General features: G+C 43.4%; 1 protein-coding gene across 1 annotated transcript in view; it reads right to left on the bottom strand.

Annotated features, from left to right (window-relative positions):
- Nucleotides 1-6,826: 6,826 nt before the first annotated feature.
- Nucleotides 6,827-16,349, bottom strand: part of GNG2 (G protein subunit gamma 2) — a 57,540-nt gene continuing 48,017 nt past the window's right edge. The window contains exons 2-3 of the mRNA XM_032228287.1: nucleotides 14,040-14,174; nucleotides 6,827-7,706 (exon numbers count right to left, since the gene is read on the bottom strand). Of these exons, the coding sequence (XP_032084178.1) occupies nucleotides 7,578-7,706; nucleotides 14,040-14,126 (216 nt within the window). The 5' untranslated portion in view covers nucleotides 14,127-14,174 and the 3' untranslated portion in view covers nucleotides 6,827-7,577. The remainder of the gene's footprint in view (nucleotides 7,707-14,039; nucleotides 14,175-16,349) is intronic.

The following is a 16,349-nucleotide window of genomic DNA, read 5'->3' as shown; positions in this document are numbered from 1 at the left end:
TGATCCAGGGAAATATAATAATAATATAATGCCTTTTCAATATTTCCCAGGAGATTTCATTTTTCTAGGAAGGGTGGGGGTTAACTTGCTACACCAGTATGAACATATTAATTCTATGGTGTTCCTATTTATTGCTCGCTGAATTTTTTTGGTGAGAATCTGGGTGACTTCACTGTGTTAAGTTTCCTTTGGCTAATTTTTAAAAGCTAAATGATCAGAATCCCAAAAGTTAATTAAAAACCTTTATAACACTTTGTTTCTTGATCTTTAGTTAAACAAAACAATAACAAAAAAGCAAACTAACTTACACACACATAATATAAGCATACCCTGAAGGCTTTTTATACCTGTTATATGTATTTTCTTTTTAGTGCTTATCTTGCTTAATTGCAGGGTTCACTTTTTACTGTGCTTTTCTAATTTAATCATTGAATTTTACTTTCCAATGTGTTGTGTTCCTCTCCTAAAAGTAATTTACAAATGTTGTAATAGCAGAAGTATTATTTTGTTATCTGTTTTCTCACCAAAATTACTTGTTAGTTATTCCTATTCTGGACACCTAAATGGGTAAAGATGCATTTCATATGAAAATGCAAATTAGAACATTCATTAAAAAATACGAAGAACTTAAAGCAACATAAATAAAATGAATTAGAGGGCTGTATTGCAGAAGAAATTCAAATAAATGAAATATTACAGTTATGTGCTATGAAATCAGGTTACTTTTAGTGATGATGTACATATTTTTTCATGATCCTGTTCCTTCAGATCTTCAAATGATGCATCCATTGCTACTATAACTACTGGTAAGTCCATCTTGCTACTGGTCAGCATTCCCCACCCCCTTCCCCCTTTCCCATCATTAGAGCCTTTTCTAAAAAGCTAGGTCTTTGCATAGTATACCCAAAGTAGAGTAATTTGAGCCTAGTCAATTGTGTCTTGAATGAGAATTCTGGATTGATTTGTTTCATGATCCACCAGTTTGTTTTCTTGGCTGTCCATGCACTTCTCAGAAGTCTTCTCCACCATCAAACTTCAACAGAGCCGATACTCTTTCTATTATGGTTCTTTCAAGTCCAACTTTGGCTCCCATAAAGTGTCACAAGGAATACCATTGCTTGTCCTACAGTAATCTGATCTCTCTAGGTACAATTGTATCACAGCATTTGAGTATCTTTTCCAAGGCCTTCATGGTTGCTCTATCAAGCACTAGTCCCGTGGCATATTTCTTGACTGCTGATTGTTGATGGTTGAAAAGCAGAAGCTACCCACCACTTCAGTTTCTTCATTGTCATTTCTAAGACTAGCACTGTGCCAGTTATCGTTCCTTCAGTTTTCTTATGTATTTAATTTTAGTCCTAGTTTTTCACTGTGTTCCTTGACTTTTATAATCGTAGCTTGTAGAACCTTTGTATCTTTGGCTATTGTCATCTGAGGGAAATACTGGGAGCAATGGTGGGCGTTCACCATTATATTTTAATTGGTTTTTTAGCTTCACTTGGTACATGGCAGTGGTGGGTTCCAGATCCCGTTGCAGCTGTTATGGTGCAATGATGCCTGGTGCCCACCACATAAACGTGTGCACCGTGCGCATGCGTACTTACCGCCTATGACACTCCAGCTGCTCGCCAGTGTGTCGTGCAGGCGCTATAAGCTCCATGCGCATGTGCGGAAGCCCCAAAAACTTCAAATACTGGTAAGGAGCATGGGCGGGCCCTCAGGAGAACTGTACCGGAACGGTACCTGATGCTCCAGGCAGGCACCGATATGCCTGTACTGGGGTGTACCAGTTATAACCCACCACTGGTACATGGGATCATTCCCCGTGGAGATTCGAACCCTCACCACCCTCCAGGCCTTCCGCAAAGCCCTTAAAACCTGGCTGTTCCGACAGGCCTGGGGCTAAAGAGCTTTTGCCCCCCTCCTCGAATGGTATGGTTGTTGTGTGCTTTTAAATTGTGTATTGTTTTGTTCGTCTTTTTATCCCTTCTCTGTATCCCCTTCCCTGACTTGGATTGTGAGCCGCCCTGAGTCCCCTTCGGGGAAAAGGGCGGCATATAAATGCAATAAATTCAATTCAATTCAATCTGTGGTTGTTGAAAATTCATGATATATACAAACTTAAGCAATTGTAAAGGTTATGGATGAATTTTAAATGTTCTACTGCTCACAAACATTAACTATTAATGCCCTCCCCAGTATTATGCCTTCACCAGAAGCATTAACATCCTGCCCGATACTTTATCACATTGATGATAGCCTTTGGGTTGTAAATAAGATACCACTAAATAGGAAAGCCCCATGATTTACACGGCACTATTATTGGTTTGGATGACATGTTAACAGAATAACAAGCTGAAGAGACATTGGAGATATTCTAGTCCAACTCTCTGCTCAAGCAGGAAACCCTAGCATTTCAGAGAGGTGGCTCTCCAATCTCTTTAAAAACCTCCAGTGATGGAGCACCCACAACTTCTGAAAGCAAGCCGTTTGACTGATTAATTCTTCTCACTGTCAGGAAAAGTTCTCTTTAGTTCTAGGTCGCTTCTCTCCTTGATTAGTTTCCATTTACTGCTTCTTGTCCTGCCTTCAGGTGCTTTGGAGAATAGGTTGGGCCCTTCTTTTTTATGGCAGCCCCTTAAACGCTGGAATCATATTATGCATTTTGTGTACATCAAGACATTGTAAATCAGAATTTAGAGCTTAATGTAATGCCTGGACCAGGCCATTTGAGGACTGTTTAGCTAATTTAGTGTGATTTGTGAACTATGATCCTCTCTAGCTGCTGTGAGTTGATTAATTGGCATTTACCTAAATTACCCACTAGAGGGCTTTGCTGTTTTAGATAAGATATATGTTCCAGTTATGCAAAGTAGTAGTATCCCAGCAAAGTATTAATTTATATATGAAGTGCACAGCAACCATCTTCCTTGAAGAACTTGTATGTGATCGGAAGAATGTTGCTGATCACATGCGCTTAGATCAGTCAGATACAGAGTGATTTATCCAGGGCCTTCGGTATGACTAGATTTCCCCTTTATTTTTGTAGACAGAATCAGGATTGGCTGATGCATAGAGGCTAAGTACAGGTTTTGGTTTCCAGAATGTCACAACAGGGGCAAGTGAGCAAGCATTCTCCAAATAATTGGATTTTAGCTCCTCTCATCAGCTGGCCAATTTGATCATATGAAGAAACACCAAGTTTCCAACTCTGGATTTAGGCAGAGGTGGGCTGCTGCCAGTTCTGACTGGTTCGAGCAAACTGGTAGTTCCGACCACCAGTTGAGCGCTACCTTGGTGCTATCCTGTCCTATATATCTCACTCTCCCTGCCCATGCAGCCCGGCTGATTTCTGCGCCTCATTCGCTCTACTCACCCGAGTTGCCTGAGAAGGTGTGTGGGAAGCCACGTGCAGGAAATTGCCGTGTGTTTGAAGCCGTGTGCGCATATTTTTGATTCTGTAGTAGGCGAACTGGTTGTTAAATTATGTGAAGCCCACTTCTGGATTTAGGGTTTCAGAGGGGAATTTGTAGGACAAGCTTTGAAACACGTGCAACGAAAAACGGCCCCAATGAGCCAACCAGAAGTTTGGAAACAATCCGTTTCCGGCTTCTGGAGGGCTGGGGAAGGCCGTTTTCGCCCTCCCCAGGCTTCAGGAAAGCCTCTGGAGCCTGGGGAGGGGTCGTGCGTGCATGCACAGGGGGAGGAGGGGAGAATTGAGTGGGCACATGTGCGTGTGTGATTGTGCGTGTGCACACAATTTTGGCATGCTGTTAAGAAAAAGGTTTGCCACCACTGGTCTAGGTAGTTTTCTGATTGGTGGCCCAGTGATTAGAATGCAATATGGCAGACTGACTCTGCCTACTACCCGGACATCGATCCTGACTGTTTCAAGGTTGACTCGGCCTTTTCTCCTTCTGAGGTCAGTAAAATGAGGACCCAGATTGTTGGGGGCAATATGCTGACTCTGTAAACTGCTACTGCTTAGAGGGTGTTGTAAAGCAGCGATCACCAACTGGTGGTCGGTGAGAAAATTGTGGTGGTCCACAGAAAAATTATTTGTACTTTTTTATGTTGCACTAAATCAGGGGGCCTCAAACAACAGCCCCTGGGCCAGATACGTGCAAGGAACCTTAGTGTTGCAGCAGAGTCTCCTCCTTTGAGGTGTTTGTGTGGGTCAGAAGGGGGAGAAATTCCAACTTGAGGTCTGCTTCATCCTCCTGGTGTGGGTCTTTGGGTGAAGGCTGGAGGGAAGTGCTGCTGGTGGCAAAGAGCCGGAGGGCCTTGTTCCAGTGGGACTGCATCATGGCCTGGAACTGGCTGACCATGTCAGCCCGCTGAGCCTCCAGGCGCCGGTACCCGATCTTGCACTCCCGCAAGTCTTCTCTCTGCTTGGAAAGCCTATGCTTGTAGTCCTCAGTGAGGTGCTTCTGCTGAGCTTCCTTCTTGGTCAGATCCAATTTGAACTGAGCCAGCTGTTTTGCCAACTCTTTCTGGAGTTGTTTAGCTCCAACAACTGCTTCCTGTTGGGGCCCTAAGGAGCCCAGGCAGGCAGGCTAGGAGTGGCTGGGAGGGGAGGAGCAAGTAGAGGCTGGCGAGGCACCCCATGATGTGAGTGACATTGAGTTGGCCACGCCCACCCAGTCAAATGACCACCTAGCCACGCTCGCTCAGCCAGTCATTAGGCAGATCATATTAGTGGTCTGCGGGATTTAAAATTATGAATTTAGTGTTTCCTAAGATCTGAAAGGCTGGTGATCCCTGTTGTAAAGCACTATGAAGCAGTATATAAGTGCTATTGATGTTGACTTTGGATCATTTTTCTGTGATTGTTGATTAACCTGCATTTTTGGAGGCATATATTAATTTTGCATTTTATATAACGTTGCTTACTGCAAAAGAAGAAAATCCTGGTCTACATATATGTACTTATATGATTATTTCTGGATTTGTTATTTAAACTCCTATTGCAATAAAACATTAACTGTGTGTAACCTGAGAAGTTTGTATCCTGTTAGTAAGCACATAATTAAACTGAGGTATATCTCGCTAATCAAGACATGAAAACATATGTTAATTTTGCATTGTTGCTCACAAGGCAAGATACGGGTTTTACAGAAGACCAAGGAAAAAACCAGATTCAATCCCATTTGGCTAACCAGCAGCCATCGTTTGCACAATAATGCAAGATACAGCAGAGAATTAGGTTACAGCTTCTCTGGGAAAACCAGCCCCACTGAGAGGTCAACGATCTCCTGACTAAATCAGTGCCCCATCTTCCTGCAAGGAGAAAAGCCCTGCGGGAAAGCAAAGCAATCAGCTCCTAGGAAGAGAGGGTTATTTTGCTACTCGTTGCTTTTTAAGAGCTTCCAAATGAAATATACCATTAATTAAATATACCAGATCTTCCTTGCTTTTTGTATCCCCCAGCAGGCATGGCTACTGTCCCTTCAGCACAGAAGAAAAACCAAAAATGAAGAAACGGAGAAACTGCCAAGATTTCCTTGATGAGCAAGAAGGAATTACTTGTTCAGATTTTAGAAGCATAGGTCTGCAGTTCTCACTAATTTTCTAATTCCGGCATGATGGGCAACCAAGTGGATCATAACCAATTACCTGGTGCAGACAGGAAATGCTGTTTTGTGTGAAGATATCCTGCCCGCACATTTGGCTAAATACTTCCGACTATAAGGAGACCTTAAAGCAGAGTTTCACAACCTCAGCAACATTAAAATGTACCCCCATAATTTCCTAATCATGATACTGGTTGAGAAATTCTGGGCACCGAAGACCACGCATCTTAAAGTTACTCAGGCTGAGATGCACTGCTTTAAAGCAGAGATTTGAACCCCAACTCTTTGAGTGTTGCTCACCTTTAGCCATGTTGGCTGGAACTTTTAGCAGCTGCAATTGAATGGCATCTGGAAAACTGAAGACGTGTATGTCTACTGTATATTCTTGCTTACAAAGAATCATACAATAGAAAGGGCAAATTGGGACCCATCTCTTTTTTAATACGGAAATCGAACTTAAAGCATCGCCAGTAGATGGCAGTTTAGCTTCGATGTGTTTGGATAATTGATTCTGCTGTCCATTTTCTCTTATTATTTCATTCTTCAATTCCTGTCTTCCAATCCTGAGACAAAACATGATTTCATGGAACCAACTGAATTACAACCCTACCCCCCTTTTTTAGCTTAGTATACTCTGTGAACTAATCAATGTTGTTAGTTTTACATCAGTATACTTTATTATCTCAGGTTAACCCAGAACATTAACTGAATAAGCCAAATAACTACAGGTAATTAGAGCATGGGAACTCAGACAATAACTGCATTTCTCTCAGCTATTATTTAAGCCTTGTATTAAAATGCATATTGGTTGTGTTCTGTACAATAAACCATAAATCATGGTTTACCACCAAAACAAATCTGTTAAGCTTGAAATTTGCTCACTCGTGATTAATAGCAGAAAACAAGGGAAAATAAGGAGAAGAGAACAGTTTGATCAGTTAAAGTAGGGGTGTCCAAACTTAGGAACTTTAAGACTTGTGGACTTCAACTCCCAGAATTCCCCACCCCTGAGTTAGAGGCACCAGGCTAGAAACTGGGAGAGTGTGCGCTCTAGTTCTGTCTTAGGCATGAAAGCTGGTTTGGTGACTGAGCCAGTCGCTGTCCCTTCAGCCCAACTCACCTTACAGGGCTGTCATTGTTTTGGGAAAATAGGAGGCATGGAAGGAGTATTAGGTATGTTCACTGCCTTGAGCGATTTATAAAAATAATAAAGGTGGTATACAAAAATCTTAAAAAAAGAAAATGCCGCAGAATCCAATACAACATACATTTTACTAGCAGAACAAAAGCTACCAAATACAAATGTTAGAAAACAGCAATGCTAAGTATGCTAGGAATGCACAAGACAGCCCCGTAAGCTTGTGAAAAGCAAGGAGACGGTCTCAACTAAACCTCTGATAAAATGTTTAGACTTGATAGGCTACTACGATTGGATCCCGGCCCACCCCACCCTCGCGTGGCACTACTCTAAAATGCTAAATACGCACAATACTCCACACTAAGGAACGTTAGAATAAATTGAATCCATTGCAATTATTTTACATTTCAACATAAATAAGAGTGACATTTGAGAAAAGCAAAACAAAATAATCGAGGTTACATACACATACCCCATTGCGTCATTCGCAACCTTGCTCTGCGCACCCTCCTTTTTGTTTCAGAGAAAGCCAACAAGAGTTTGGCTTGGCCAGAGCAAAAGTGAAAATTAAATGTACTCTTTTACACATTTTCCCCCTCCCTCCCTCCTCCTCCTCCAGGCAACTCTGCAGATGTCAAGATCTTTAGCCTCTTGATGTAGGTCAACATCGTTATTAACTCGTTCTCCAAAGAAGGCAGGAATTCACTTTTTTTTAAAAAAAAAATCATGCACTTCTCTGTAAACTTCCAGGTGGTTTGATATATTTTTCTTAAAGTAAGTGGACTCTAGAAACTGGTCCACCTTGCTGAAAAATCTCTACATCAGTGTCCAGGGCAGCCCAAATCGGAGTCAGGCTCCTGTGAGATTTACAGAATGGCACAGAAGAACTTCTTCTCTCTAAATGGATTTTCTGAAGCAGGGACAGGAGTTAATAAGGGGTCTTCCTTGGCATGGGCTTCACAGTACGCCATCAGGTCTGCTGCAGCTTTGGATACCTGCAAATAAAAAAGACGGTTTATGTCCTTTTGATATTCCAGAGTAGCTGTTCTTAAATTGCAAAGATGTGCGGCCAGTTGGCCAAGGATACGTCAAATTAACTGAAGGGTCCTTTGTGTTCTCTTAGCTTGCTTGTTTTCTTGAAGATGTTTCATTACCCAAACTAGAGCACTGCAGAGCACTGAGGATGCTACTTTGTTTGGGTAATGAAGTATATGCAACCCCAGAGAGCACCAAGGACCCCATCGTTCAACCCTGAGCTACAAATATCCTCCTTTATTAGTGCCAAATTCATTCTTGGAAGAAAGACTAGCGGAAGTTCATTTTGCTAAACCTTGATGAAGTATGCCTCGTTTTTAGCTAAGTGATCTTGCACAACCTCATTTCTTTGAGCTCATCCCGATCCTCACATATCTTGCAATGCCAGGATCCTTCTTCCTGTGACCCCCAGCAACCTGTGCTTACCAGGGAGGCCACCAATGTTAAACTACAAGATGGTTTGTGGAGGCATGGTGTCGTGGGAACTCATCAACCATAGCTCATTAGCACAGATCTGGGGTTTAGCATGTGAGAATCTTGTCACCAAGTGACTCATACGGGACTCACACTTTTCAACAGTGTTTTGCTCAACTGAACTTTTAGATGCTGATCTGTGATGTCTCATCCAAGTGAAGAGGCCGAGTTTATACACTTTTTAAGTTTTCTGCACAAAATGAAAATGACCTTTTGTGCCAACAGGATCTAAGGTGATGTCAAGCATTTATGTGCCACAAGCTGCCTTTTTTTTACAAAAAGACAAATGCATATTTCCTTATACTGGCAATTCATCTGCTACAAAGATTGTTGAAAGCAACCTCTCCTTTCTTTAGGAGAAGAAAGGGATTAAAAATCTTCTCTCATTTTAATTCATATTAAAGTCAAGGAAAATAGCCCACCTCGATCTCTACATTTCTTGCAATTCTAGGTTCCCTTCTTTGGCCCTAGTTTCCCTGCTCCTGCAAATGGATCGGAGCCAATTAAACTCAAGGGACTGTGTACCCTAAGCCAGTCCCAAATCCCATATTGTTCTTGGCATTTAAAAGTTAGCTTCATTTCTTCCTTTTCTTTTTCCAACGCATGCATATACTAAATCAGGGTTTGAGGAATAGTGTTGGATCTGAGTGCAAAATGCTAGCTTAATGAAGTTCCAGGTCTCTGGTGCTACAGGAGGGGGAGTCTGACTGTGGATTTCTTCCTCTGCCACTAAAGAGCAATGGAAAAGTCACTGAAGGTGCTCAGGTGAGATGTTGGTAAGCAGTTGGCAAGTGATGACCACCTGAGCTGCTTCCCCTAGAGAGGTAGACCAGAAGTCTGGACAAAACAAATGCGGGGGGAGTGCAGGGTGGTCGTGCACGGGCATGCCCACACCCATAATTCTATGAGTGTGACACCCCCCCCCCCAAGCACATGTGGGTGCAACCCTTGCCATCTTCCCCTGCTTTTGGCACGCGATGGACCCGTTTTTCGCACCCCCAGGCTCCAGTGGCTTTCTAAGAGCCTGGGGAGGGCAAAAACGGCCTCCTCCACCCCCTGGAGGCTTCAGGAGGCTTCCCTGAAATCTCCAGAGGACAAAAAACAGCCCTTTGGGCAACCCGGAAGTTCTGAACCCTCTGGAGGGCGGAAAATGGCCCTACTGCCAACCCGGAAGTCCGTTCCTGAATTTCCAGGTTGCCCGTAGGGCCGTTTTTCTGTCTCCAGAGGCTTCAGGGAAGCCGCCTGAAGCCTCCGGAGAGTGAAAAACGGCCAAAAATGAAGGCCGAAGTCAGCTGGCCAGCACGCTCCGTGTGCCACCTGTGGAACGTGTGCCATATGTTCACCATCACGGCCCTAGATTGTTTGTCTTCTCCGGGGAACAAACAGATCAAGTCCCATAGAACTTAGAGGGAGTCAACCCTAAGTCTCTTGCGGCTGCGCAATGACTCAAGGCCAATTCCCTGCTTGACCCACGCTTCTTGCCTGGCTGGCAGTTTTCAAATAGCAAAACTCTTGGGGGTTCTGGGACATTTGCAGAGTGTCAAAGAGGATAAAGTCTTCTCCCCCACCTTTTTAATGTGCACTGTATGTGATCTGCATAAATAAATGGCAGGGGTTCAATTGCGTTGTTCTGGCTGCAGTTTTGACAATTCTTCAAAGATGCCCTTTTGGAGGCGTGGCTTGGCTGACCACACTGACAATGGAGTGATAAATGGGATGTAAAATCAAGAGAGGGGTGTCCTTGAAGGAATCAAACGGAAGGACACTGAGAGACTGAAGGGCCAGTGGTGCAGCTGTGGGCAATCCATATGAACTGAGTTGACCCTAGCAGTTTTGCTTCTGGCCCACTCTGCAGGTGACTCTGCATTTCCCTGAAAGGTGTGGGCAACCTGTTCCACTCAGAAGCAAGACACACACCTCCCGTTCCCCTTTCAGAGCCCAGAACTGATTTCCTTAAATCTTAAGCATTTCCCACCAGTGCTTGAAAAACTGTTTTGCCATTGATCCGGGTGCCTTAACCCAATCTTGAGGAGAGTGCAGGGGTGCAGCGATTTAACCTGCTCTAAATTTAAAATGCCCATATAATCTTGAAAGGTTTATGTTTGGGAGACTCCCCCCCCCCATGCCCCCATGCTTCCAAAAGAGCATACACCATTTCCAAGATCAAGTGCCATCGGTTCCCGCTTGGGATTGCTGCTTTTGTGTGCAAGTGGCAGGTTTTTCATACGTGAGGTGCTTCTAACCCTCTTTAGAAAGACGCCAAGCTTCACTGGTGAGGCTTGCAGTTGCTATAGTAACTGACAGAGAAGAGAGTGAGACTGTACAATCTGGAGCTTTGCATGTAAGGCTAACTACCTCAGGGCTGGGCCCTTTCAGATTCCAATCAGAGCTATTAGGGGAGGTTGTGTCAAAAAGATTAATATTCCAGACAGAGTCAGTGATAAGTGAGATTCCTCTCTGACTTCGAGATAGGACACATGGCAAGACATTTCCAGATTTCCAGATTAAGGATCTATATGGAAAAGTTACTAACACCTTGATGGAGTATATAATTCCTTCTTTTTTTAACTTATAGGCAAAAGGTAAAGGTGCCCCTCACACATATGTGCTAGCTGTTCCCAACTCTAGGGGGCAGTGCTCATCACCGGGGTCTCCAACCTCCAGTCTGTGGACTGGCACCGGTCTGTGAAATGCCAGAAGCTGGTCCATGCAAACAAGTAAAGCCCCATTCATAGGATGCAGGCAGTAACAGAAACCATTCTTGTTGAGGACTCGGAAAGTCCTCGACTTACGACCTGGCGGCTAGCAACAAGCCAAGTGGCACCCTGATCGGCTAGGGGGCGTTGTCGCTTGTTGTTAGCCGCTAGGGGCGCGCTCATTGGCTATCCCTGCTTGACAGCTCCGTTTAAATAGCTGTCAAGCAGGGAAGGTGCTGAATCGCCTGTAAATAGTTACCGTGAATAAACTGCTTGTTCTGACAGTCCTGGCTCCAGTCTCGTCCTTCCATCGATCCTCAAAAATTCTGACCCACATAAAAAACTCTCTCCATTGAACTGGTTCTTGATGCCCCAAAGGTTGGCTGCTGCCCTAAACTATACGAAGGAGGGGCCACAAGGCCTCTGATGGAAGGGCACATTACCAGCCCTTGACTATACTCATGATCTTTTAGGAGCAGAATGCAATAATAGCCTGATATCTGTTAGGTGATTTGAGTTTCATCTACAACGGCCCTTTAAGCATACCGTATTTTTGGGACTATAAGACGCACCTTTCCCCCCCCCAAAAAAGAGGGTGAAAATCTGGGTGCGTCTTATACATTGAATACAGCATTTTTGGCCTACTGAAACCCCGGCCCCTTTGCAGAAATGGATATGCAGAGGGTTTGCAAGGCTTGCAAAGTGTTCCTGGGGGCTGGGGAAGGCGAAAATGAGCAAAAAATGGATCGTTTTTGCTCATTTTTGCCCCCCAGCCACCAGGAGCATTCTACAAGCCTCCCAAAGCTCTGCATGCCCCCCCTTTTTTTGGGCAAAAAACGAGGTGTGCAGAGGGTTTGGAAGGCCTGCAGAGTGCAAAAACCTTAAAAAAAAAATTACCTCTTCAAAATCATGGTGTGTCTTATAGTCTGAAAAATACGGTAGTTGAAATGTTTGGTAGGTATCCAATTGTCTATTCTTTATCTAATACAGTGTTTCTCAACCTTGGCCACTTGAAGATGTCCGGACTTCAACTCCCAGAATTCCCCAGCCAGCGAATGCTGGCTGGGGAATTCTGGGAGTTGAAGTCCGGACATCTTCAAGTGGCCAAGGTTGAGAAACACTGATCTAATATAGTGGTTCTTAATCCCCCTTTGGGGGTTGAACAACCCTTTCACAGGGGTCTCCTAAGACCATTGGAAAACACATATTTTTGAAAAAATACGGAAAAACATAAAATAATTTTATGGTTGGGGGTCACCACAACATGAGGAACTGTATTAAAGGGAAGGCATTAGAAGGTTGAGACCCACTGAGCTAATACCTGCACAACTGCATCTGATTTAGTTTATTTCCTAGCATCTTCCTGCAAGTGGAGGCTCCACATTTTTCAGATGGGTTAATCGGATGGCTTGATCCATTGATTACGACAGGAATTGTCACCTGTGTCTGACCCTGTGGGCTGACAGGAGTGACAGGCCCAAAGTCACCCAGCTGACTTTCATGCCTAAGGCAGGACTAGAATTGACAGCAGTTAGACTTATATACCGCTTCATAGGGCTTTCAGCCCTCTCTAAGTGGTTTACAGAGTCAGCATATTGCCCCCAACAATGCGTCACTTAGTGACAGAATTCTGGCCCCAATTGTGCCCAAAGGTTGAGAAATCTATTGAAAAAAGCGCTCTGAGAAAGATCTGAAAGGATCTTTTCATGTGAGAAAAAAATGTATTGCAGTAATAAAGCTATTTGTACGAAGTGTTGAAAGCACAGATTGATGAGGCTTCACTTCAAATTCTCCAATGACTTCATGCAGCAAATTCATATGGATCAGTGGTGGGTTTCAGGAGGTATGCCCAGGTACGGTGCCTGTGCGATGCTCCACTGAGCAGTTGGAGTATCGCAGGTGGTGGGTGTGCATGCATGCGCAGCACTCATGCACGTGGTGGATGCCCGGCCTCGTCATAGCGTACCGGTTGCGACGGGATCAGGACCCCACCACTGATACGGATATGAAAAAACATAAAGGTGAAATCTGCGGGACCTTATTTCATAAGTGCCACAGCAACAAATAGAGCTATCACCCCAAAGGCTATCTTTGGGGATTCATCCCATAGATAAATGGTGGAACCATCTCACATCTCTATGCTTTGCTTCCACAAGATGTGTGGCCAGCAGTATCAAAAGACCCTGCAAAATCAAAGCAAATCCCAGTCTGCTGTCTTAACTGAGACCATCTATGGAAACATCCAAAGTAATTTCAGTGTTGAAATTGAGATCAGAAGAGTTTGGGATTACTTAATTTATCCCCAAGCGCTCGCCGCTGACTCACCAATGTGCTTTCAACACTTCGTACAAATAGCTTTATTACTGCAATACATTTTTTTCTCACATGAAAAGATCCTTTCAGATCTTTTTCAGAGCGCTTTTTTCAATAGATTTCTCAACCTTTGGCCACAATTGGGGCCAGAATTCTGTCACTAAGTGACGCAGTCATTAAGTGAGTCACCGAGATTGTTAAGTAAATCGTGTGGTTGTTAGATGAATCTGACTTCCATCATTGGGTTGGAAACTCTGTGGAAAGATCACAAATGACCAGGGACACTGCAACCGTTGTAAACATTTGCTGATTGCCAAGTGCTCAAAAGTTTGATAATGTGACTGCAGAGACTTGCGACGATTGAATGTGGACTGGTTGTAGGTCACTTTTTGTCATAACTTTGAGTGGTCATTAAGCAAATGCTTGTAAGTGAAGGACTATTTGTAGCTAAGAAATAAAGGGAGTTCTGCCTGGAGAAGATAGCAAGTGGGTACCAATACATCTGAAGCAGAGGTAGTATTCAGCAGGTTCTGACCAGTTCTGGAGAAGCGGTAGTGGAAATTTTGAGTAGTTCGGAGAACCGGTAAAAACTATCTCTGACTGGACCCACCCCCATCTATTCTCTGCCTCCTGAGTCCCAGCTGATCGGGAGGAAATGGGGATTTTGCAGTAACTTTCCCCTGCCACGCCCACCACACCACACCCCCAGACGGTATTAAAAAATTTTGAATCCCACCACTGATCTGAAGGGCATCAGTTTGTACAAGACCTCTTTAGAATAATCCCATTAGAGCGCTAAATGGTGTTTACCTTTATTCTGTCGATATTTGCCTCCATTTTGAGCTGTTCCACCAGCTTCCTTGCTTGTGCTATGCTGGTGGTGTTGTTGCTGGCCATCAGAGCCTTTCTTGTGTGGAGATGTTGGTTCCTATCTCTTCAAGTGTGCTGCCAAATAAAAGAGAATAAATTAAGGTGATCCATCAGGGAACTAATAAACTGCCAGACACGCAAACCTAGTTGCATGAATAGGGAATCTAATAAAGGAAATGGTGCATAATAATCTTTCAAAAGCTATATAGTTTCACTGGCAATGAGATTTCCACCCATTTCCCAATTTTTCAAGTTATCTTAGTGTTTTCAGAAGCTTGTTAAGAATGTGATGTTTTTTGTAAGGACTGATTGAGAAGCCTTTTTTGGAGGAGCAAATATATTTGAGCAGAACAGGGAATATTCATGCAAATTCCCCATCCATTAAAACCAACTCCTCTCCTCTCTGCCCCCCCCCCCAAAAGGTTGAGAGTTGACAGAAGAGGTGGCAACAAGGATGGAACTCTGTTGTTCCTCATAGAAGTTTAGCATCAGATAGAGATCTGGAAAAAGCTACTGTATTTCATTCAGCAGAAATACAAATCTTGTTTGTACTTTTACATCTTTATGGAAAGAACAAACATTCTTGAGGCTACACAAGAACAAAATCGAATTAAAAGATGGAGGAAGGAGACCATCGAGCAAAGAATAAAATTAAAGGAGGATATGGCTGAAGGATCTGACCTCCCTTATACTACTTGGAGGACCCTGAATATATTGAGAGTTAGAGCGCCTAAATATAAAACTAATATGCTCAAGTGAAGGTTATTAGGGGATAATAATATTGTATGTGAATATGGAAATACCACAGAGCCCAGCCCATCTGCTGGTGTGTTGGCTACTACTACGATCGAGCGGGTCCAGAGGTATTTCACGAGAAGAGTACTTCACTCCTCTACTCACAATAGAATCCCTTATGCCACCAGGCTTGAAATTTTGGGCTTGGACAACCTGGAACTGCGCCGCCTTCAGTCTTATCTAAGCATAATACACAAAATTGTCTGCTACAACGTTCCAGCTGCCAATGACCACTTCAGCTTCAACCACAATAATACACAGACAAACAATTGATACAAACTCAAGGTAAACCGCTTCAAACTCGATTGCAGAAAATACGACTTCAGCAACAGAGTGGTCAATTCCTTTAGTGCACTACCTGACTCTGTTGTTACGTCCTCAAACCCTCACAGCTTCAACCTTAAGCTGTCTACCATGGACCTCACCTCATTCCTAAGGGGTCCATAAAGGGGGCGTGCATAAGAGCACCAGCGTGCCTACCGTCCCTGTCCTGCTGTCCCCATTTATTTGTATTCATTTCCTTTGTTGACGTCCATGTTCATACTTGATACCTGCTATCCTGTACACGATTGACATACTAATAAATAAACAAACAAACGTACCAATAACGGCTTGTTTTTGGCCAATGACAAAGCCAAGAAGCTGGCTTCATTTTGTCATTTTAAAATTTGATCTAGAACAGGGGTGTCAAACTGGTGGCCTGCAGGCCAGATGCATCACATGCAGGCCATGCCCACCGCATCTCCACGAAGGGAAAAAGATTGTGATATGTCACGTTACGGCAATGTGACATGGCGAGTTTGGCACCCGTGATCTAGAAGCAGCAGAAGTAAAGGACGCATAGTGTTCCAGATGTTAGCGGCTTCTTGCAGGTCCTGCCGGTGTGATCAACACTAAAACACATCTGGACAGGTGCAAGTTCTGATCACCAAGTAAAAGTCACAGACTTTTCTGTCTTTTAGTACCTTTTAAATTTAAGTTAACATATTGTTCCAGCCTATGGATAGGTAATGTACAGTTATCAGCTATGCTATAAAACAGCAAACACTTTAGTGAACTAGATGTGAAATTATATAAAGTCAGGTTAATAACCATAAAAATGATTGCAAGAGTAAAATCATTATTTTTATTGGTAAGGGTTTATGAGAGTCAACCGTGACTTAAGCAAAACCTGCCAACATACACAGGATAGCCATGTTCTGTGTTTTCCATAACAATGTAATTTTATGGGATTTCAGCCAGAATAATTTTCTTCTCTATTCAGTACATTACATGCAGCAAATAATATGGGCAATGAAACAGATAATGAGGGATGTTCTCTAAACTGCCATCCAGACAGGGACCGTCACTGGATGTGTGAGATTTTAAAGAACCAACTGTCACTTAGACATTTGTTGTACCTGTAATCTTGTTAGTGCTAATCAGTGGTGGGATTCAAAATTTTTTACTACCAGT

This window comes from Thamnophis elegans, chromosome 1, assembly GCF_009769535.1.
Source record: "Thamnophis elegans isolate rThaEle1 chromosome 1, rThaEle1.pri, whole genome shotgun sequence".
NCBI lineage: Eukaryota > Metazoa > Chordata > Lepidosauria > Squamata > Colubridae > Thamnophis > Thamnophis elegans.
The sequence above is the reverse complement of the archived record's forward strand: the minus strand, read 5'-3'. Positions and strand labels throughout refer to the sequence as shown.